Here is a 23,131-nt window from a genome sequence, read left to right as displayed (position 1 = left end):
TGGGGATTGATTATGGTGTCATATTTACTATAAAAATTATAATGCTCATGGCTTTGATCAATTTAAATTTATGTTCGAGTAGTCAAATATGCAAAGTGACCATCCCATTCCTAGTATTTTGTTATAAGCGGTAGCCAGATTTTTTTGATACAGAGTAATGGTGTAGACTAGTTGTGAAACCAGATACTGGTATGCCTCAGCAGTCGTATTTCCTTGGGTGATAGGATACTATCCCGTCTGGCAGCCGTGGTGGCTCCTATAGGCGTTTAACTGGCATTCTTGGAGAGCCAGTGTGAGAACAAGGATCCTGAATGTATGTGAATGGTGCATGAGAGCAGCAGGTGCAGCGTCTCCCACAGTACTCTGGAGAAGCCTTCCCCAGACATCTGTGTGTGGGTTGGTTTCCTATAGGGTCAGAATGTTGGAGTGGAATGATTGTCTACACAGAGCCTCTCTGAGGTAACTGTATGTGTGACAACAGCATTTGCATTATAGTACCGTTAAAAGTATGTCATTGAACAAGGGGTTTGTTTGTTTGCTTGTTTGGTGTTATATCTTTGAATCAGTTGGTTAGCTTAAATGCAAATGGTGAATTGGGGGTAATCTGGGACACTAATACTCTGGGGGGTGGAAAGTATATAGTATATAGGCAAATGGTTTAAAAATGGTGTTGGCCTAAGTGTCACCATTAGGCGGCAGCAGGATCTCATTAAAACACAGATCTGTGAAGGCCTATGCAGTGAAGTCCAAAAGTCTAGAGACCACTAGAGAAAATTATTGTGTTTTGCATTTTTCTCATTTAATACACTTTTTCCATTTTAAATTATTTTATCAGCATACCAATTTGAGTGAAAAGTTAAACCAAATAATTAAAATGCATGTCAAAATGCTCAAGACATTTGTTTCACCCTTTTGCTTTAATAGCAACATTTGAACTGCATAAACTTCTCAAGTCTGTGTAGCACCTGGTGATCATATTCTGAAGCATTTCAGAAGATCCAAAGAGCTTCTTGTTCTTAAGTGGACAAACATCTGACTGTCTGTACAAAGGAGTTAACATGATCAATGTCACAACTTTGTTTTTTTGATTAGTGACCCAGAAATATTAAAGAATCTAAAGTATTTCTTATTCATTATTTTTTAAGCATTTCTTTGTTTAATACTTTCAGAACTTTTATGAGGGCTTTTCACACTGCCCTTAACCCCGGGTTATCTTCGCTCTAAACCCCGCTTTTAACACCTGGGTAAATGAACATTTCACACTTGTGATTAAGAAGCAGGGTTAGCAGCCATGGGTTTTTTTCCATGGGGTTATGAAACCCTGCTCTTTTGTTATATAAACAGTAATTTCAGCTTTTGAGTGGCAAAAATATCAGTGACAGAAGACACGTGAAATGGAGTAAAGAGGATAACTTTGTGTAAAGTATGAACAGTGTGAAATGTGAAGCAATATAACCCAGGATTCTGTTAACATGGGTTTTAGAATAACTATTTAAAGTATGGAAAGCCTATTGTTTTTTCCAAGTTTGAATTACATTTTAAGTCCAAGATTTTCAATGTTGTCTCGACTTACATACGTGTGTGTGCGCATTCTGATAACAAAGACAACAGGGAGAGTTATTATAGCCTTCGTCAAGTGTGTACAAGAGGTGTGACACTGTGATATCTCTCACACACACAAACACAAACACACACACAGAGGTATGCGCAAGACGCGCCCAGGTTCATTTCACAGTACGAACTCCGGTGCTCATCCAGAGTCAGAGTGCAGTGTGGAGCTAGACATCTCGTGGAAATCAACTGATTTTGTCTGATGGATACACTTATACTTTAAAGGGAATCAGTGTTTTACAATATGTGAGTACTTTTATGTGATAATGACTGCAGTTTATCATATAAGGTATCATGCAAGCTCAGCTAAATGCTTTCAAACATAGTTGTGTTCTCTTTTTGTTGTTTAGAGAATGTTCTCACTGGTTGTGTGATATGTCAGTTGTAATTCTAACAAGTAACATTTTTGTGGGTCAGTTTAATGTGTTTTAATATCTGCTTTTTCTAAACATCGGGTTGACTGATTTTTCTACTTAATCAGTTATCGGTTCTTTAATATTGAGTACTGATAAATGACACCAACTTTTTAAAGCCATTCATTCTCAAATTAAGATATGTTAACTTGAAAGTTATAGCCCAAAGCAAAAATAATATTTTAATAATATTACTAATAATAAAATGTAGAAATAAAACTGTAATTAAAAATGGATTCCCAAAATAAATATAAACGCTACTGGTTAGGATTTAATTTTTCATTCATTACTGGTAGAACTGTTAACATGAATTATAATAAAACCTTATTAACATATCTAACATCTGTTAGTCATTGTTCCTACTGTAGATATTCACAGCTTACTCAGGAAATTGTCATCATGACGTAGAATAACATTTTGACATACTGACAGGAAGCCGGTGAGACTCTTGGATTTGTCATAGTCTTACACCACAGAAGAGAACATATGTGTCATAAGCTGGTCGTGGTCTGGACTTTGGCACTGTGATGGCACATATTGTTGGGAAATGCCACAAAGATATATATATATGAGTTGTTTTTGACTATAAGGAGATTTTAATATATATATATAGTTGCATAATTGTATGCAAATATATATAGTTCATTTAGTTGTTAATTTAGATGTTACTATTAGGTTACTATATATACGTATACATATGTAAATATATAAATAAAAGCATTTGCCATAAATGTAATTATAGGTTATGTGAAAACCAGTCTGTAGCTAATCACAATTCCTTTTAACTATAAGTAGTCTGAGAAACTGTTGTAGAAGTGAATCAAGGTTAATTAATTACAAGTGAGCCCACTTCATTAACCTCTTATGTTGGGAGCATTCCAGTGTTGTAATCTAAGCACAGCACAGCTTTGTTCCTCCTGGAAAATGGAAATTTTTTCAGATAGAGATGGATGTTTAAAGGAAGAACACTTACTTGAATGGCCTCTTAGTTAAAGCTCACCCTGAGCTCCTGCTGACGGCACATAACTGAGAGGCATAGTTAGACTGTGATTTTTAGTGGCCCTGTGAAAACTATTGCTTGCCAGAATCCGCTCTGACCCCTGTGGCTCTGGGTCAGGAGACCCGTCACAGCTGAGGGACTGAGTGATTCCACGAGACGAGTTTTTGTTCACTTTGGCTTGAACAGCTAAATTGGTCTCTGGTGAGTGTGATAAAAGTTGTGTTTACTTTTTAGGAACTCGTGAAGTAAGAGAAAACCAAGGCTTTCACTTCAAAGACCACTTGACCGGCCGTCATGGAAGGAAAAGAGGAGATCAGTGATACTGACAGTGGGGTTATTCTGCATTCTGGTAGGTTCAGCCTGTTACACCTTGCCTATATAATGACATATTGCATGCTGTATCATATAGCATGTGGTTGTGAGCTTAAAGAGATAAACAGTTCACCCAAAAATGATCATTTTATCATCATTTACTCACCCTTGTGTTGTTCTAAACCTGTATGACTTTTTTTCTTTTGTATAGTTCAGTGAAAGGATTAGAAACAAATTTTTTTTAGAAATGTTCTTAAATCACAGCACATATTTAAAAATATATTTATAATAAACATGTATAAATTATTTTATATATATCGTTCAAAAGTTTGGGGTCAGTAAGATTTTTTTTTCTGATCCCTGAAAAAATGGATCACAGTTTCCACAAAAATATTAAGCAGCACTTAATATTTTAGTGCTTAAAGGGGTCATGTGATGCGATTTCAATTTTTCCTTTCTCTTTGGAGTGTTACAAGCTCTTGGTGCATAAAGAAGATCTGTAAAGTTGCAAAGACTAAAGTCTCAAATCCAAAGAGATATTCTTTATAAAAGTTAAGAGTCAACCACGCCTACCTAAAACGGCTCGTTCTAACACGCCCCCACATACCTACATCGACGCGTTTCAGAAAGGCGGGGCATAGAGGAGAAACAATAATGTACAGTATGTGGAAAATAATGTGTTTTTTTAATCTTAAACCACATAAACACATTTCATTACACCGAATACACAAAATAATGTTCTTTTTAGCAACATCATATGACCCCTTTAATAGCAGCACTTTTTAACATTAGTAATAATTAAAAAAAAAAATTCTTGAGCATTAAATCAGCATATTAGAATGATTTCTGAAAGATCATGTGACACTTCTAGCTGCTGAAAATAACGGCTGCTGAAAAAGTCAGCTTTGCCATCTCAGGAATAAATTACATTTCAAAATCTAACATTTAAAAAAAATAATATAACAAAGTTTTTTGAAATCTAAAAATATTTTACAATTGTAAGAATATTTTATTTTGTAAGAATATTTTTATTTTTACTGTATTTTAAGTCAAATAAATGCAGCCTTGGTAAGCATGACCACATTTTTTAACAGTAGTGTAATTTTTACATACATTTGAAAATGTATGTAATGCATGTTTTAGTTGTTAGTTTTCAATTCTGAAAAGGAAAATTATGTACATTACACCTGTAATGGTGAAACGGTTGAATCGGAAGCAACTACGCTATATCAGGTTTTTAAAAAGCCCTTGTAAACTAGAACAACCCAGTCTATTTCTTACAAAGGGACATAATGTAGATCTATTAATCAAATTTTTTCTGTGCATTCATACGTTTCTTTTTTGTCATTGCTCAGTTATCTCTTTGTGTGCTGTCACATGATTGATTGAAAATGTATGTTCAAGAATTCAGTAGATAAGCTCTCCAGACATGCCAGAGGCATTTGTTTCCAGTCACCGGATATAGAAGAAATAAATCCTTTGTTGTCACTCATTTAGCCGTTTTCAGTGACTGAAACCACCAGTCATAGCCTTCATTTTCATTTTTGATCATATCATAGGTGTTGATGAGTATTTGTTTCCTGAAAGTTTACACCAGTTTTTAAGATATGCCCTCGCTCAAACGTTGATTATAAATTGCCATCATTAGGTTTTTTTGTCTTTATATTATATCGTAATTTGGTTATGATTTAGAGCAGACAACCTTTAGTTATATCATCTATATTGACTATACTCACTTACTATTGAAGCAAAAACAAGTTCTTTATGTAACTGCTGATTTTCTGTTATTATCTTGAAGCTGCTCCTCATCCTGCTGTGGTTTATGTGTTGTAGGGCTTGACAGCCCCACCACAGTGATGAAAGATGTGAATACTCACACTCGGGTCATGAAACTCAAGCAGCAAGCTCTGGAGGACAGGCTGAAGATGTGCTTACTGGAGCTCAAGAAACTCTGCATCAGAGAGGCCGTAAGTCACCGTTCACACTCATGAACACACACTGATCCACCAAAACACTCCTGAAGAGAGATAAAGAAGTTTTCACATGGGAATTAGAGGGGACTTCCACTGTGCGCTGATACCATCATGTTTTTGAAGTTTAATTTTCCGCCCAAAATAACTTCATCAGAAGGCATGTCAAATGCTGCAGGATGCTTAAAGATTGTTTATGTCATTAATCAGAACATTCCCACCTCTCTCAAGAACACAACAGGAATATTTAATATATGCAATAAAGCATGTTAATGACTGAGTGAGCAAGTCACCCAAAGGTTTATCATCTTCAGAGCCAGAGGCTTTGTGGTCTAGAAGTCCTCTGGATAAGATGTTAAGTCACAGAAATGCATCATTGTTTCCTGTTGGAGTCATTTGCTGTGGCTTGTCCAGGTGTTCTTCAGTGTCTGATAACACCTTTATGTCACAATAAGTCTGAAGTCACGCCAGTTGTGTGTACCATCTGTTCTTGATGGGCTTCACCTCTATTGTGGCTTTTTAAAAATCTGTGGGCTTGGGTTTTATTGTCTCAAAGAGAATTGTATCTAAACGTATGCTGGCATGGATTTGGAGAAAATAGATGGCTGGTTTAGTTTGGCAGGTAGGGCTCTCGGTACGGCTTAGGCAAGAACCGAATCTTTCAACAACAGGCTTGCATAATGTAGCGGTTGAAAGCTGTAACTTGTCCCAACTCGCTGAAAGGTTTCATACTGGAGAAACAGGAATTCTGGTTAAAGACCTGTTCGTGATAACTTGCTTGTGACTTTGTTCTGTTACTTAATTAATTGACTATGTAATTAACGTAATTATACTTACAAATTACATTGACAAATTACAGATCTCGACTGCCACAAAAAGTTAATGCCAGTCTGAAAGATCAGCAGATTTTCATGATTTTTATTTTATATTGAACTGTGCTGCTCATTTCCACTATTTTTTACATTGTTTGGCATCATTTTACGCCCACTTAAAGTTCATCTTTAGAAGCACTAACAATTCAATAACATTGTTAAATGCAGTCTTTAGCAAATCCCAAAATTAATATCCATTTTTCAAATTCACTTGTAGAATTTAAAAAGATCGATTTTAGTTTTTGCTGTTTTATTTTAATCTTATTTAGACAAAATAGTATAGCATTTTAATATTAAAAAAAACATTTATTAGTTAGAATTGTAATATCGATTCATCCCTAATCAATTCCTTCTTCTCCTTCAGGAGATCACAGGACATTTGTCCTCAGACTATCCTCTGTTACCTGGAGAGAAGCCCCCTCAGATTCGCCGGCGCATTGGAGCTGCTTTTAAATTAGATGAGCCAAGTATCCTACATGGAACTGAGGTAATGACCTGAACTGACACTTAATCTTTATTTTCAGAAATCACAAAGATCTGGATAACAATCGACTGTTTCCAAGTCATTAAACATCTGAGGTACCCATCAAGTTCATATAAATAAGTCTGAATCTGATGAATATGATACACAGGACTCTGAGCTGAGCTCTGTGGAGGCTGATCTGGCTCTTCAGCAGCAGATATACGTGGCGGCCCAGAGACTGTGCAAGGAGGAGCATCTCAGCAAAGCGGTGAAGAGGAGTCGTCTACAGCAGTACCAGCGTGAGGAAAGGAAACTCAAAGATCTACAGGAAGCTGTGTTCAGGCTGCGACTGGAACATGGCCGATCCTCACCACGCCCTGGCATGATCACACAGAGAGGATGTGAGTGATTTATAGGAGCGCTTACTTTTTCAATTTTTTGTGTTTTTTTGCACTGTGTAATGAGTTATCAGCTTGATTAAAAATCTTGTTCTTACAATTGTCTGTGTCTTTGCATCAAGGCACTTCAGATGATAGCTCATTGTCAGACTCGGCTGTTCTTGATGAGGGTAAGTGAAAACTTTTGTTATATAAAAAGTGTTTAAATAATATTATATATGTATAATATTATTTATTTAAAGACTTTATTTTGTTTATTAATTATTTAAAATATAATAATTATTTACTTAAAAAAAAATTAAAGGCAATCTCCATTTTATTTGTCAATTACCCTTGTTAATTTAAATAATCTCTCTCATCCATGTTTCAGAGGAATTGTCTTCCCAGCTTTCTTCAGAGCCTCCTGCCCCTGCTGTAGACCTTCACCCTCCACCTCTTACCAACTCTAATCCCCCTCCTCATACACCTATAGTCCCCTCTTACCGGCCCCTGGAGGCCATTGTCCGTCAAACCCCCCCACAATCCCTGGAGGACTTGCACACATGCCAAAGTCCAATCTTAGAGCATGACCCTGCCCCCATTCAAAACTCTCCCTGGATGGAGAGTAGTTTGGACAAGCCCTATCAGAAAAAGAAAAGATCTCACTCTAGTAGCATCAAATCCAGGTACATACATCTTTTTTTTCTTTAAATTTTGTACTATGCAAAGCAGGTGTTAAATGTCAAAAGCATGTCATCCGTGACCTTTGTAAAGCAGTTTTGACTCAGCTGGTCATTAAGTCATCATAGTAAGTTTTAAGGGTGGGTATGACCACACCTCCTCTTCTGTAATGGCTGTTAAAGGGTTAGTTCACCCAAAAATGAAAATTGTCCGTCAAACCCCCCCACAATCCCTGGAGGACTTGCACACATGCCAAAGTCCAATCTTAGAGCATGACCCTGCCCCCATTCAAAACTCTCCCTGGATGGAGAGTAGTTTGGACAAGCCCTATCAGAAAAAGAAAAGATCTCACTCTAGTAGCATCAAATCCAGGTACATACATCTTTTTTTTCTTTAAATTTTGTACTATGCAAAGCAGGTGTTAAATGTCAAAAGCATGTCATCCGTGACCTTTGTAAAGCAGTTTTGACTCAGCTGGTCATTAAGTCATCATAGTAAGTTTTAAGGGTGGGTATGACCACACCTCCTCTTCTGTAATGGCTGTTAAAGGGTTAGTTCACCCAAAAATGAAAATTACCCCATGATTTATTTACCCTCAAGCCATCCTAGATGTATATGACTTTCTTCTTTCAGATGAATACAATCGGAGTTATATTAAAAAACATCCTGGCTCTTCCAAGCTTTATAATGGGAGTGGATGGTAGCCCAAAATTTGAAATCTAAAAATTGAACCAATCCATTATAAAAGAAGTCCACATGGCTCCGGGGGGGTTAATAAAGGCAGTCTGAAGCGACGCGATGCGTTTGTGTAAAAAAAATATCCATATTTACAACTTTATAAACCTTAATCTCCAACTTCCACTAACTGTCGTACGCGCGTTCACGAGAGAGTGGCGTCCAGCGGATTATGTAGGCGTAGTGTAAACTCCGGTGAGAATATGCTAGTCTCACGAGAATCAAGTTTTGTTTACAGCAAAGGAAAACCAGTGTCCTCTTGGCTTATATTGAAATCCTCCGACATTTTTCTTTACAAATCCTCATTTTATACTACTAATTTGTGACCGGTGTTTTGTTTTGCTCTCTCCTCTGCACTTCCATGTTCGTCACTTCCGCGCTTGTCACCGCGTTTGCCTACGTGCTCCGTCATCCGCTGGACGCCACTCTCTCGTGAATGCGTGTATGACAGTTAGCGGAAGCTAGAGATTAAGGTTTATAAAGTTGTAAATATGGATATTTTTCTTACACAAACGCATTGCGTCGCTTCAGAAGGCCTTTATTAACCCCCCTGAGCCGTGTGGACTTCTTTTATAAAGGATTGGTTCAATTTTTTGGACTTCAAATTTTGGGCTACCATCCACTCCCATTATCTAGCTTGGAAGAGCCAGTATGTTTTTTAATATAACTCCGATTGTATTCGTCTGAAAGAAGAATGTCATATACATCTAGGATGGCTTGAAGGTGAGTAAATCATGGGGTAATTTTCATTTTTAGGTGAACTATCCCTTTAAGCCAAACATCTCAAAGTTGATTTATGGAACAGATGTATTGTTGTCAGTAGAGCACGTCATAAAACTACAGCTGTACTGTTTCGGTTTTGTCTTCATAATTGTAAAAGGAAGTGTTTTTGTTTTACATCGCACAGTAGTCCTGCTGTTACCCCCACGTTGCCTCCACTGGAGGTTTGTCTTGAGGATGCCGGGATATCACTGCAAATACCCACCCATGCTGCCCTGAAACACACACAGTCCTGCAGCGCACCCTCCACTCCAGAGATACACCTGCGCAGGAGACATACCCTTAGGTTTGATCTCAGTTTACAAACAAACCTTGTATATACGCTACCATTCTGAAGTTTGCGGACGGTATGTTTTTTTTCTTCCTGTTTTTTTTTTTTATAAAAATATTAATTTCATACTGACCCCTAACTTTTGAGCGGTAGTGTACACTTCAGATCATGGATATTGTTTTATGTTTTATGGATATTATGGCCATCTCAAATCTTGACAAATCGATTCATTTCTCATTATAACAGAGCTCCCAACACTGAATCCAACCCTTATGATCCTGAGCGGGAACGTGGGCGCTCAAGGGGCCCCAGGAGACGATTGACAGACTTTGCGGTGACACCATCAGAATACTCTTCTTTAAGTCTAAATGTTGGAAACCCTTTGTACTACACTAGTTCTGAGGACAGCAACTCAGAGCACTCTGTGCAGTCCTTCGCCAGCTCGCCCTGCCAGGAGCACCCTGGGGAACTTCCGTGGCCCTACCAACCCCAGTATGGATACCAATACGCCAGTCTCAATGACAGCCATGTACCACAAAGATGCTCCCCTACCCACTTCTACAAGAACCCTCAGTACCAGTCCTCACCGAGCTTTTCCAGGGGGTACGTGGAGGACGGATGGGGTCACCCCTTGGAAAGGGACAGTGGGAGGTTGTACATAAGCCACCAGGCCCCTTCGCCTGTTTATTCTTCTAATGGTCACTATGAGTACTACTATAGCGAGGCTATGCCTTCCCAGCAGCGAAGTTGCAGGTTGTTACCCGCCCACGTGAAACTGTCACGGGCTCCTTCGCTGAGAGAGTATTCTCACCATCCTAGCAGAGGCCTGCCACGGCAGGTGGTGTCAGAGGAACTCAAATCATGGCACCAGCGCAACCAACTCCGACTGCCTCGACCGCACTCACTGGACCGGGACAGGCAGGGCACGCTCCGCATCCCCGAGTCACCGCTTTCGCTTTCCCAGCACCACCGTTTCCAGGAACAGCAGGTAAATTGCTGTTCCTCTCAGTCACTCAGAATAAATGTGCGGAAAATGTATTGACCTGCAAAGAGAAAGGAAAAGCTCCAAATGTGTAACTATCTTGGCTCTTTATGAAATAGAATAGAGCTGTATCACCTTTCTGTCAAGTATCAGTCTGTTGGGAGAGGAATTTCCAGAAAAGGCAGATCAGTTACGCACTGCCCAGGCCTGCCTGAGGAACAGGGAAAGGTTCGCTTGGTGTTCTTGCTGCGTCAAAGTGAGATCACTACTGGATCTAGGTGTGGTGTTCAGATATAAAAGAGCTTTTGATTGGAATTAGTTTAGGGAATGGCACAATAGCAAACCACTCACAACTCAAAATTGTCATTTTGTTTATGGTTGCCCAGAGACATTAGAACACAATGCTGTAAATCAGTGCACACTACTGTTCAAAAGTTTGGGGACTGTAAGAGTTTTAAAATGTTTTTAAAGAAGTCTCTAATGTTCAACATGGCTGCATTTACTTGATCAAAAATACAAATAACAAAAAAAAAACAGTAATAATGTTAAATATGATTACAATAAAATTTTTTAAAAAAAAATTCTATTTTAATGTTTTAAAATGCAAATTTAGTGATGGCAAAGCATTATTCCAGGCTTCAGTGTCACATGATCCTTCGGAAACCATTCTAATATGCTGATTTGGTGCTCAAGAAACATTTCTTATTGTCAGTGTTGAAAATTATTGTTGTGCTGCTTAATATTTTTGTGGAAACCATGATACATTTTTTCAGAATTCTTTGATTAATAGAAAGTTCTCTTTAAAATATAAATCCTTTGTAACATTATAAATGTCTTTACTGTCACTTCGGACCAATTTAATGCATCCTTGCTGAAATAAAATATTAAGAATGGTAGTGTATGTGAGTATGAGGAGTATCCGTGTTCTCACATATTCAAAGAACGCTCTGTTACCGCTCCATTTGGAGCATTAAATACATACATTAATAAATAAAACAGTTGCATGTTAACAAAAATTCATCTTAGGCTATTTATTACCAGTCAAAAATAAATAAAGATGGAATTTGTGAAATTCAGTTGGAAACATGATCAAAAACAAAAATGTTAAATGAAAATTAATGACAGAGTATGAATGACTACAGATTTACTGTGAAAAAAAAATTTATACAAATGTATTTTTTTTTAAATTACAGAAAATTAAAGAAGAGATGCTCTGTCATACAGTATAAGGAAATAAAATCTAATGATGGGTAACACGTCACTCTCTCCTCTCAGATGTGTAGTCTGTCAGGTTTCCCACGATCATGGATAAACTGGAAATATCAGGGAATTTTAAAATTGAGCTTTGCTGGAAATGTCACTGGAGTTCATAGGATCAGCTTGGTGTGTCCCAGCCTTTAAAGACAGTCATGGACATTTCTATAGTGAATATGTGTTCTTATTATGCTAATTATGCTAAAATATACTTAATTGTTAGAAATTGCTGTTCGTGAGTGAAATCTATGTAAAATCATAAACATTTTATCTATAACCACAAACAACTGGAAAAATCATGGAAGCTGTGGCATAGGAACTTTACATAATTTACAAAAATTATATGAGGGATTTCCAACCCTGCTCCTGGAGAGCTACTGTCCTGCAGACTTCAGCTCCAACACACCAGTCTATAATTATCAAGTAGCCCTGAATACCTTGATTAGCTGGTTCATGTGTGTTTGATTGGGGTTAGAGCGGTTAGAGCTTAAATCTGCAGGACGGTAGCTCTCCAGGAGCAGGGTTGGAGACCCCTGAATTATAACATCATACTAACACATCATCCTCACAACAGTACAGCAACTGTGCAAACGTGATTTCTCCTGATATATCATAATATTAAAACACGTTTTAAAAGAACGGTAACTGGGTGCAATTATAATTGTGGAGTGGTGTGTGATTACATACTCCATTCCACTCACATACTCTGCCACAAATACTTCATCAGATGGATCATTTGCTTACTTTGAGTTTATTTGTATTGTCACACACAGGTTTTCATTCTGCTCAAAGCTTTTCCTCATTCCTCACGGTCATGAACTTTCCCATTAACACAACAGTCTAGTGGGAAAATATGCAGTCAAGGTTGTTCTGCTGTTTATTTCCATTCAAGCTTTCGGTGGCTACACTGTGTGAACTTGATATGTCGATGAGCATTCCATTTCTCAGGGACGAAAGCTTGATTGGACGGAAGGAAATGGTGATAGCGACCCGGCCCATTAGCTCCTTTATTTCTCTAGAGAAAGCCAGATAAGTTGTTTGGCCACTTCTACTCCAACTTTAGTATCTCCTCAAGCAACATTTTGATAGTTGGCATGTTCCCAGCTGAAACCGATAGGTGTCTTTGTTAACTTCTTTTTTTCCCATTGCTTGGCATTGAATTTGATTGTACATAAGGTGGCAAGAATACATCAGTAAACCTGAGCATACGCTGTGGTGTCACTCATCAAACTAAAGTCCTTTGTTAAGATGTCAGAAGGATGATTCCCAAAGACCTAATGCTTTTCACTTGAATCCATTACTAATTGGAATACTAGTAAACTGAAGTTCCCTTTCGTGGAACTTCGAACTGCGTCCTCTAGGGGTCGCTATGGGGAACGCCTCGTCGTGACCCGTGTCTGAAGCCTACATTGAAAAAACACCAACTTGTTTGGCCGGCGACAGCCATGACGTCACTACCGTCGCGACTAGTACAAAATAGGCGCCGGTAGCGCACATCATTCTCTTCTTCGTCTTCACTGACCGGTCTGTTTGAAGCGTGCATTCCAAAAAGCAAAGTAAGAGCTTTTTCTTTCCTACTATGGCGAGCACTAGCGAAGCGTTTAGAAAGTGTGTACATCCGTGTCAGCGGTTCCTGACACCCGATGATTCACACGATCTATGCGTTGTTTGTTGATTTTAGGTTTGAAAAAAAAAGCATTGCATTTTTAAGTGTACTATAGAAGAAATATTTTTATTTAATACTCATTTTTATTGTAAAATATAATAGTATTATCTCTATTTATTATTTGGTTTATTTTATTTTAAAAATAAACTAAACTAAATAAAGTGCAATAATACTTTTATTAATTATTTTATATTTAATTGGTCTCCAGGTGCTCTCATGAGAACAAGACCTATATATGCACCCCTGTCAACAAGATTTTTAACATTAACTAGCATTTTGTGGAAAATAAATTCCTGATAAATAAAATAAACCACGTGAGGGTTCACGAGAAACAGAACACAAATACACTTAAAAAAAATAAAATAATAATAAATAAATAAATGTAATTTAAAGTTGTAAATAAAACGTCTCGGGTTACTTGTGTAACCATGGTTCCCTGAGGGGAACGAGACACTGCGTCCTCTAGCTTTCTTGCCATGCTTCGGACGCAAGGTTCAGACGAAGAAGTGAATGATGTGCGCTACCGGCGCCTATTTTGTACTAGTCGCGACGGTAGTGACGTCATGGCTGTCGCCGGCCAAACAAGTTGGTGTTTTTTCAATGTAGGCTTCAGACACGGGTCACGACGAGGCGTTCCCCATAGCGACCCCTAGAGGACGCAGTGTCTCGTTCCCCTCAGGGAACCATGGTTACACAAGTAACCTGAGACGTTTTCCATTACCATAAAAAATTATATTCAGCAGACTATGTCAGTAGTTTTTCTTCGGGACCTAGATTTGGTGCCGTAAAACAGCATCAAAATTGTTTATTATACACAATTAAACAATGAAATAAAAAAGAACTTATAAGAACTTGTATTTTATGTATAAGCCTAACAATATGGAAAAATATTAACAGACTGAATAGTAATAAGAAGTAGTAGGTCATCTGTATTTTTCGAATTCTATGAATTCAGACATACTACTCTGTTCATATACTGTTTTTCACCTACCATATAGTATGAAAGTAGGCATATTCAGACACAATTGTTTGTCCCCCCCCACCCCCCGCCCATTGATGGCTATGGCCCAATCAGAACATATATTTGAGTTGCGACACATCATTTGAGAACTACTGATTTAAATCATTCCCATACAGAAACTGTTTCTCAAAACATACCGTGGGTGCCAGTGTTATTTGCGTGGGAGTCAGGTAATTTACACTACAGTCAAAAATGCGCAATCAGACACCTAAAGAATGCAGTATACATGTACCAACAAGTCACATAACAAATTATTGAAAATTCCCTGCTGAATAAATTTAGGTTGGAGTACGAATGCCTTCAGGATTCAAGTAAATTCAGGAACTTGGGTTGTGCAATGAGATGACACATATTCACTCATTTTTAAACTTTACAGAAACCACAGGAATTCAAAACCACAAACTTGCAGATGCATTTGGTTGGTTAATTTAGTCATTTGGTTTCGGATCGTCCCTTTGAAGATATTTAGATTATATGTGGGAACATCAGCACTGCCCGAGACACATTTGTTTCATTCCAATATCATGTCATGCAATGATTTACAGAGTCATGTGTTTCAGAGGCAGCTGGACTTAGTCTTAAAGACTACTGCTCAAATATCTTATTATCTGAGAAACTTTAGCAAAATGAAAGACACTTGTCTCCTGTCCTGTTAATCTATGCTTTAACACACTGACTCTGTAGTTTAGAAAATATTGGGATAAAATGGGATAAAATTCTGCAGATACAATCTAATCCATTCCATAATGGCCTTTCTAGTTGTAAGAATACACTGTGTGCTCCATGATTTAAGACCCAGCAGCTGTTGTGTAACCCAGGCCAGATTTATGACACCTTCAGACAACATCACAGAGCGGCAAATTGTGCAGTCACTCCTGAGTTTCATTTAATATTAAGACTATCAACAGTCAAGGGTTACTAGAAACCAGTGCAAACAAATTTCCCTATGGACTGACCGCTTTTCTTCTTGTTTTGCTCCTCCAGGTATCCCAGAAACGGGTCATTCTGAGGACTCCAGACAGGTTGTATGAGGATGACTCTGAGGTTGCCAGCCAGGTGTGAAACCATGGACACCCTTCTGACAACAGCCGTATTTATTCAATAATTTATTAAGATGATGGATTAAAGGCTGATAGATTAAAGTATAGACTTTTTTAACATCGAACAAAAATAGGGATATGTCAAGACAGTCATCATTTTCTATGAAATGCCTTGTCCCAAAATTTTTGAGAGTATTACTGTGAAAGACAATTTTTAAAAAGTGTTTTATAGTTTTTTTATATAGAGTATGTATAGATTAACTTACCTATTGATTTTTTTGTACGATGAAATTAAGTCTAATTTGTTACTAAGTGTTTTTTAATGTTATTTGGTTAGTGTGTGTCGATACTAAGATGAAAAATAAAGTTATATGAATAAAGATTGTCCATATGATGTAATCAATGTTCTTTCTGATTAGTTATTACAGTGACTTGTATATATGGTGACTCACTGTAAATGGTTGCTCTAAAAACAAATATAAATTTCCAGATGATAAATGCTGATTGGTGCAATAAAACATCTTCTGAAATATTTTAAACTTATTAAATCACCTCACAATGATTTTGGTGACATGATCACAGAATCATTCTTGAAAATCAAGAATTGGATGAAAAACACAACACTGAAAACGCGCAATTATAAAGGGTAACCTACGGTGGCCGAGAAGTGCTAAACAAATCACAATTCTGAAATCAAAATAACAAAGTGGCTGTAAGTCATCAGCTCCAGTGGCGCAGATGGATAAGTGTCTGCCGTTAGCTTTTTGACGCGATCGACCCGGGTTCGATCCAGCGTTTTGCCGAACTTTTTTTTTCTCCCTTTTCAATCTCGTATCACATCGTAAAGGCATTTATTTTCAATAAAAATTAAGGAAATAATCAAAAAGTTGAAAATAAAGTATCGGGTAGGGTTAGGGTATGTGTAGGGAGGGCTTTATTGTAATCGACCCGGGTTCGTTCCCGCCTTTTGCCGAACTTTTTTTTTCTCCCTTTTCAAATCTCGTATCACATCGTAAAGGCATTTATTTTCAATAAAAATTAAGGAAATAATCAAAAAGTTGAAAATAAAGTATCGGGTAGGGTTTGGGTAGGTGTAGGGAGGGCTTTATTGTACCAATAAGGTGGCATCCATTTAATAATTAAAATTAAAATTATAATTTACACTCAATACGTTATTATTGCATACTGTTTTATAATGTACTACAATACTGAAGTGCAGATAATTGCCACTATTTGCAACAAGTAGTATACTTGATAGTAGAAATCCTGCTATTTTAACATAGTGTAAATAGGTATTTGCACTTAGTGTAAATAGCATATTGCTAAAAATACTGCTATTTTCACTTAGTGTAAATAGAATCCATTGCTAATACGAGATTTGAAAAGGGAGAAAAAAAAGTTTTTTTTTCACGGAACGCGGGTCGATCGCGTCAAAAAGCTAACGGCAGACACTTATCCATCTGCACCACTGGAGCTAATGACTTACAGCCACTTTTAACTAAATGTAAATAGACACTCCGTATTTTTTATTCCAGAGTAAGGGCAATTCATACAATACATTTAAACTGAGCTACTTTAATACCATCTCCGAACTTTCTACCACGACTCTGCTGTTCTTCGGCTGGTTCTTCCCTGTATACGTTGATTGACAGATGTCTCGTCCAGTCAGCGGTGAGTAATCCCAAACCAATGGCGCTGTCTCAAACTATACCTACCTTTTCCGGTCTGTCTGATTTGTCCTTGTATTTTCTGACTTGTAAATTTGTTTTCGGATTTGTTGTTGTGTTTTCTGACTTGTTATTTTGTTTTCGAATTTGTCATTGTGTTTTCTGACTTGTTATAATGTTTTCTGAATTGTTGTTGTGCTTTCTGAATTTTTATTTTGTTTTTTAGACTTGCATTTGCGTTTGTAATTTGTTATTTTGATTTCAGAATTGTGATTTGTTTAGCACTTCTCGGCCACCGTAGTAACCATTATAATAGACAGATTTGCTTATAGTATGGGTTCTTAATGAAAAAAGTTCAGTAGCCATTTAAATATTCGAGAACATTTAAATTCAGACAGCTAAAGTAGGTACGGGGTTGTCACGTGGCAACTGTTACATTTGTCACCGCTGTTGTGGATCAGTCTATCACAGTGATTACTGCATTATCACTGTTTACGGAATTATGAATTTCTTTCACGTTTTATAAAAATTGGTGGGGAGGGGTTTCATTCGGATGTGAGATACCAATCCTTTTAATTAATATATTTTAAATACTGTACATTGTAATATAAAATGTATACAATAAGACAAAGTCCTGAGATTTGAAAGTGGCTTTAAAAGAGAATTTGACTATCTGAGCCCTGGTGCCCACTTGACAAAGACGGGTATTTGTCTTATATGAATAACAGATAACAGTTTTTAAGTAGTAACATTTCAGTATGTGTGAAACAGTTTTTTCTTATTGGTCACCTGTCATGTCTTTACGACAAACAACACTGCCCTGCAATAACGCAGAAAAGTATAGCGTAAATCCCATCCACATGCTATAACTATTATAGTCTTCCAGCGCTTCGATTGTTTTATCACCGTTCACTTGTCATTCGTGAGTGCAGGAACAGACTGGCCGCCGTTTACCGGTGTAGCTGTAGATTTTTGGTCACTCAGTAGTAGTACAATGGATAAAACATTTACGCTGTATTCAGACAAAGCCGAAGACGTCGCTACCTCCTCTAGTTTCCGCCAGTTTAAAATAGAACATTTTCATCTCGATCTTAAAGTGGACTTTGAGCGGAAAACCATATCAGGTACCGAAACAATACAGCTACAGTGCACTCAGGATGGTCAAAGTGAGTTACAGCTGGATATTCATCCAACACTGTCTGTGCATGAGATCACATTCAGTCATAATTCACGTGACTGGACCACAACAGAATTTTTGATTCGAGACTTCACCAATTATGGGACAACACTGGTCGTGAAGTTCCCAACGCCTTTCAACTCAGATGACAAACTTCAGCTTGCAATCAAATATACAGCTTCTGATGGACCAGGGGTAAGCATGCAAGCTGCTTTTAATATTTTTTGTTCACATTAATTCCCATCTTGATGGTTCACAACTGCCTGAGCAATTCATTGTGATCAAAACTGAAACTTGTTGAAGCGTCATGAGACCTAGGAGGAAGAATACTTAGGTTTCTCTTTCTGAACTTGTTCTCCAAGCAGCCTTTAGTCACTTTCAGTCTTCAGATCAGCACTGATAATGCCAAAGTCATTCATTTATTGTACAAGCAAGCGTGCATCACTTCTCTGTAGATGTCATGGCTGGACCCAGTGCAGACGGCTGAGAAGACGCTGCCATTCTTGTACACATCTGGGTTCCCTGTCCTGAACCGCAGCCTGTTTCCCGGCTTCCATACACCCATGACAAAGAGCACTTACTCGGCTGTTGTGCAGGTAATGTCTCACCAAACGCATGAATCTTCTTATAGGTGTGTTGGCTGGAACCAGAGCAGACTGCGGGAAAGCTCAAGCCTTATGTTTTTACTCAAGGCCAGGCTGTTCTCAACCGCTCCTTCTTCCCTTGCTTTGATACTCCAGCAGTCAAGAGCACCTACTCAGCAACAGTTCAGGTGAGGCCTTTGGGCCGGTCAGATTTACAGATATAAACAAGATACAGACATTATAGTTTGCATCCCAATTATAAAATCTCATGTCTTTCCAAGAGAAAGATGATCAATTAGGAACAACGTGTTCAATTAGGAGGGTGGGATTTGATTTTAATAATCAGGAGTTGATTGGATATATTAAATATATATATTAAAATAGTTGTTATTTATTTTAAATTGTAATAAGATTGAAAAACATTGCTGTTACAAAATGTAATGCATTTTTGATCAAATAAATCCAACCTTGGTGAGCATAGACTTCTTTCAAAAATATAAAAAAAACAATCTTACAGACCCCAAACTGCTGAACAGTATATAATAATTGCAATGTATAAGTAAATAATATATTATAAAATGAGGTTGGTCAAAAACATCTTTAAAATGTATTATTGGTCAGTATTTATTTTGGATTTCATAAACTATTTTTTTCGTCAGCAATAGGCTCAGATCAGATTCTCAAGAAAGAAAGAAGCACAAGAATGATCAGATCCAGTTCAGCCTACACAATTGATTTCTTATCATTGCACTTTGAACTGTCTCATAAACACAGTAGCTTCTTTCTTTGATGTTCCTCACTCCTCACTCTTATGATCAGGTCCCTGATGGCTTCACAGCAGTTATGAGCGCTAGTAAATGGGAACAGAGGCAAGCAGACAGCGCTTTCCTGTTCACCATGGAACGTCCCATTCCAGCTTACCTGGTAGCTCTGGCAGTAGGGGACCTGCAGTCTGCTGAGGTGGGACCCAGGTAAAAAAAAAAAAAAATCCCAAATCTTTTACCATAAAGAAGTTACATCATAAGGCATGAAGTCTTTATTGCTCCTTTGGAATAAAAGAGTTAATTGGCCAAAAACAGACCAAGCTAAGCTGCAGTTGTTGAAAATGTTCATGTAAAAACTAAATTATATGCTTTTAGTGCAAAAATACTCCACTAACATTATATGTGGACCCTATTATAAAGTAATCATTTAAATAAAAATGATGATTATTATAATAAACACTTTTAACTGCATTTTCAGGACACGTGTCTGGACCGAGCCTTGTTTACTGCAGGCAGCCAAGCAGGAGTATGATAATGTGATCGAAGAGTTCCTGTCTGTGGGAGAGAAACTGTTTGGACCCTACGTTTGGGGAAGGTGGGATATGCTTTTTTTGAACGGCTTCAGTGAACTACATAATTATTACATTACAATAGACATGTTTTTGAATTGTTGTAATCGTTTAGATATGATGTGCTGTTCATGCCTCCATCCTTCCCTTTCGGTGGGATGGAGAACCCCTGCCTGACCTTTGTCACACCCTGTCTGCTGGCCGGCGATCGTTCTCTCGCTGACGTCATTGTACACGAGATCTGCCACAGCTGGTTTGGAAACCTCGTCACCAACGCCACCTGGAGTGATTTCTGGCTGAACGAGGGTTTCACCATGTACGCTCAGCGCAGGCTTTGCAGGGAGCTGTATGGTAAGCCATACGTTATTTGACCCTTAATATTTCACTAATAAAGAATTCGTTAAAAAGTACCATTTCATTCTCAGGAGAGGCTTATACGTGTCTGGAGGCAGCCACTGGTAAAGCTCTTCTACGTCAACACATGGACAACACTGGAGAGGACCATCCTCTCAATAAACTACGGGTTAAGATTGAACCAGGTAGGTCACCACTAGATTATTGTCTGTTTAATTTGACATTGTAAGCAGAAAAAAGATGGCAGTCTCGCATAACTTTGTTATTTTTATTGATAATTGTAAAGAATTGGTAGTAACTGCCTCTGTGTCTTTTTATTGCAGGTGTCGATCCTGATGATACCTACAATGAAACACCCTATGAGAAAGGCTTCTGCTTTGTTTCCTACCTGGCCCACCTCGCAGGAGATCAGTCACGCTTTGACGCATTCCTCAAGGTTACCTGAACAATAAGCTTACAGAAACTGTTCTTAATAAATACTCATTAAAACAGTATACTGTTTGAAAGTTTGGGGTCGGTAACTGTTTTTAAAAGAAGTCTCTTATGCTCACCAAGGCTGCATTTATTGGATCAAAAATACAGTGAAAACAGTAATATTGTGAAATAGTAGTACAATTAAAAAAAAAAAAAAGCCATTTCTCCAGTCCTCAGTGCAGTGTTATTTTAGAAGTATTTGTATACTGGCATAGTTGTTCTAAATATTTTGAATTAACTTTTATTTTTATATTTTCATTTTAATTTTAGTTTAATATTTTGTAGTTTTGTTAAATGCTTTTGTCATTCCTATTATTGTTCTTTTAGGTTTTTTTTTTTGTTTTTTTTCAATTTTTATTCAGTTTTAGTTTTTATTTATTTCCAGTTAGTAATTTTAGTGCTTCAACTTTATATTTTGTTTTATCTCAGCTTTATTTCAATTAACAAAAATGTTTTCGATAATAACCCTTCTTCAGTTTCAGTTTCCTTCTTCAGTTGTTTACTTCTACATTTTTTGTTATTATCGATGTCAAAAAACAGTTGTGCAGCTTAATATTTTATTAGATTATTTGATTTAGATAAAGACCTGAAAAACAGCATTTATTTTAAATAGATTTTTTTGTAACAAATTAAAAGTCTTTATTTAATGTGTCTTTGCTGAGTATAAATTAATTTCTTTCAAAATACTTACTAACCCCAGACTTATGACAGTATATACCAGTGGTTTTTACGAGGGTTGCAAGACTTAAAAAATGGGTCTCCAGGATGATTTAAGGTAAATGTGTGTATATATATATATATATATATATATATATATATACACACATGAACTTTGTTACATACATATATATGTATGTAACAAATTTCAAGACACATGGAAGGAGGCGGCGGGAACTGCCAAACATAACTTTAATAACACAATAAGCATAAACAACAAAACGAGTGTAAGCGGCAACTGCGTCAGGGCAGATTCCAGTGTGTATTTATTTGCACTCTGGAGCGCTTCAAAGGTTTCTATTTACAACGTGTTTTTGCAGCGTTGAGTATTGTGGCCAATTACAGACATATCTGTTGATTTCATGAACGCAATGGCCAATGCTTAGTTAAGCAAGCTCACGGATCCTGTCATTATAACAAAGTATAGACACAATGTAAATAAAAGATTCATTGTGCTTTGTAGAGAGCTTCATTGATTTTAACAGAAATGAGTGACAGCTTTTTAGTGATTATAAAGGGAGTGCTCTGTGCATGCTTTCTTGGACATCTAATGTGTGTGTGTATATATATATATATACAGTGCCTTGCGAAAGTATTCATACCCCTTCATTTTTTTTCACATTTTGTTATTTTGCTGCCTTATGATAAACTGCTTTAAATGACTTTTTCTCCACATCAATCTACACTCCATACACCTATCTGGGACAGTTGAAATTTAGCTCAGGAGCATTCATATTGCTTGTAAATGTTACTACACGTCAAGTGAAGTTAACCTGTGGCAAATTCAATTGAATGGGTATGATTTGGGATGGCACACACACCTTAATAAAAGGTCTAACAGCTGATAATGCATATCAGAGCAAAAACCAAGCACTGAGGTAAAAAGAACTGCCTGTAGAGCTCAGAAACAAGTTTGCGACAAGCCACACATCTGTGGAAGAGTTCAGAAAAAATTCTGCTTCATTGGAGGGTCACAGAAGCATGTAGTCTCTTGTTACCCTTAATGGAAGAAGTTTGAAACAACCAGGACTCTTCCTAGAGCTGGCCAAACTGAGCAACTGATGGAGAAGGGCTTTGGTTAGAGTGATGAACAAGAACCTGATGGTCACTCTAGTTGAGCACCATGATCATATGTGGAGACAGGAGAAACCTACAGAAGGACAAACATCACTGCAGCACTCCACCGATCTGTGTTTTATGGCTGTGTGGCCAAACGCAATCCTCTCCTCAGTGAAGGCACATGAAAACACACTTGGAATTTGCAAAAAAGCCCTTAAAGGACCCTCAGACTGTGAGAAACAAGACTCTGGTCTGATGAAGCTCAATTCCAAGCATAATTTTCAAGAAAACCAGGCACTGCTCATCACCTGCAGAGTA

At 37.5% G+C, this 23,131-nt stretch overlaps 2 protein-coding genes across 3 annotated transcripts in view; both read left to right on the top strand.

The window, feature by feature from the left end:
- The first annotated feature begins 1,692 nt into the window (after positions 1-1,692).
- LOC107749495 (uncharacterized protein C1orf106-like) lies at positions 1,693-15,682 on the top strand. 2 transcript variants are annotated; one of them, XM_016564669.1, is made up of 11 exons: positions 1,693-1,857; positions 3,259-3,373; positions 5,170-5,303; positions 6,543-6,665; positions 6,811-7,042; positions 7,162-7,209; positions 7,410-7,537; positions 7,905-8,071; positions 9,342-9,500; positions 9,732-10,473; positions 15,393-15,682. In XM_016564669.1, the coding sequence occupies exons 2-11, from the start codon at positions 3,319-3,321 to the stop codon at positions 15,468-15,470; spliced, it is 1,866 nt and encodes a 621-aa protein (XP_016420155.1). In that variant the 5' UTR covers positions 1,693-1,857; positions 3,259-3,318; the 3' UTR covers positions 15,471-15,682. The 2 variants fall into 2 exon arrangements, with proteins under 2 accessions (XP_016420155.1, XP_016420157.1); XM_016564671.1 differs by lacking the exon at positions 7,905-8,071 and having other exon boundaries at positions 7,410-7,704.
- A 2,258-nt stretch (positions 15,683-17,940) lies between these two features.
- LOC107749494 (aminopeptidase B-like) overlaps positions 17,941-23,131 on the top strand; it is a 6,729-nt gene continuing 1,538 nt past the window's right edge. Inside the window, exons 1-7 of the mRNA XM_016564668.1 lie at positions 17,941-18,487; positions 18,924-19,064; positions 19,696-19,847; positions 20,119-20,235; positions 20,325-20,560; positions 20,635-20,748; positions 20,887-20,999. Coding sequence (XP_016420154.1) covers positions 18,110-18,487; positions 18,924-19,064; positions 19,696-19,847; positions 20,119-20,235; positions 20,325-20,560; positions 20,635-20,748; positions 20,887-20,999 — 1,251 coding nt within the window. The 5' untranslated portion in view covers positions 17,941-18,109. The remainder of the gene's footprint in view (positions 18,488-18,923; positions 19,065-19,695; positions 19,848-20,118; positions 20,236-20,324; positions 20,561-20,634; positions 20,749-20,886; positions 21,000-23,131) is intronic.

This window comes from Sinocyclocheilus rhinocerous, unplaced genomic scaffold (assembly GCF_001515625.1).
Source record: "Sinocyclocheilus rhinocerous isolate Xijiao unplaced genomic scaffold, SAMN03320098_v1.1 scaffold889, whole genome shotgun sequence".
Lineage (NCBI taxonomy): Eukaryota > Metazoa > Chordata > Actinopteri > Cypriniformes > Cyprinidae > Sinocyclocheilus > Sinocyclocheilus rhinocerous.
Note: the sequence above shows the minus strand (reverse complement) of the source record. Positions and strands in the feature narration are given on the sequence as shown.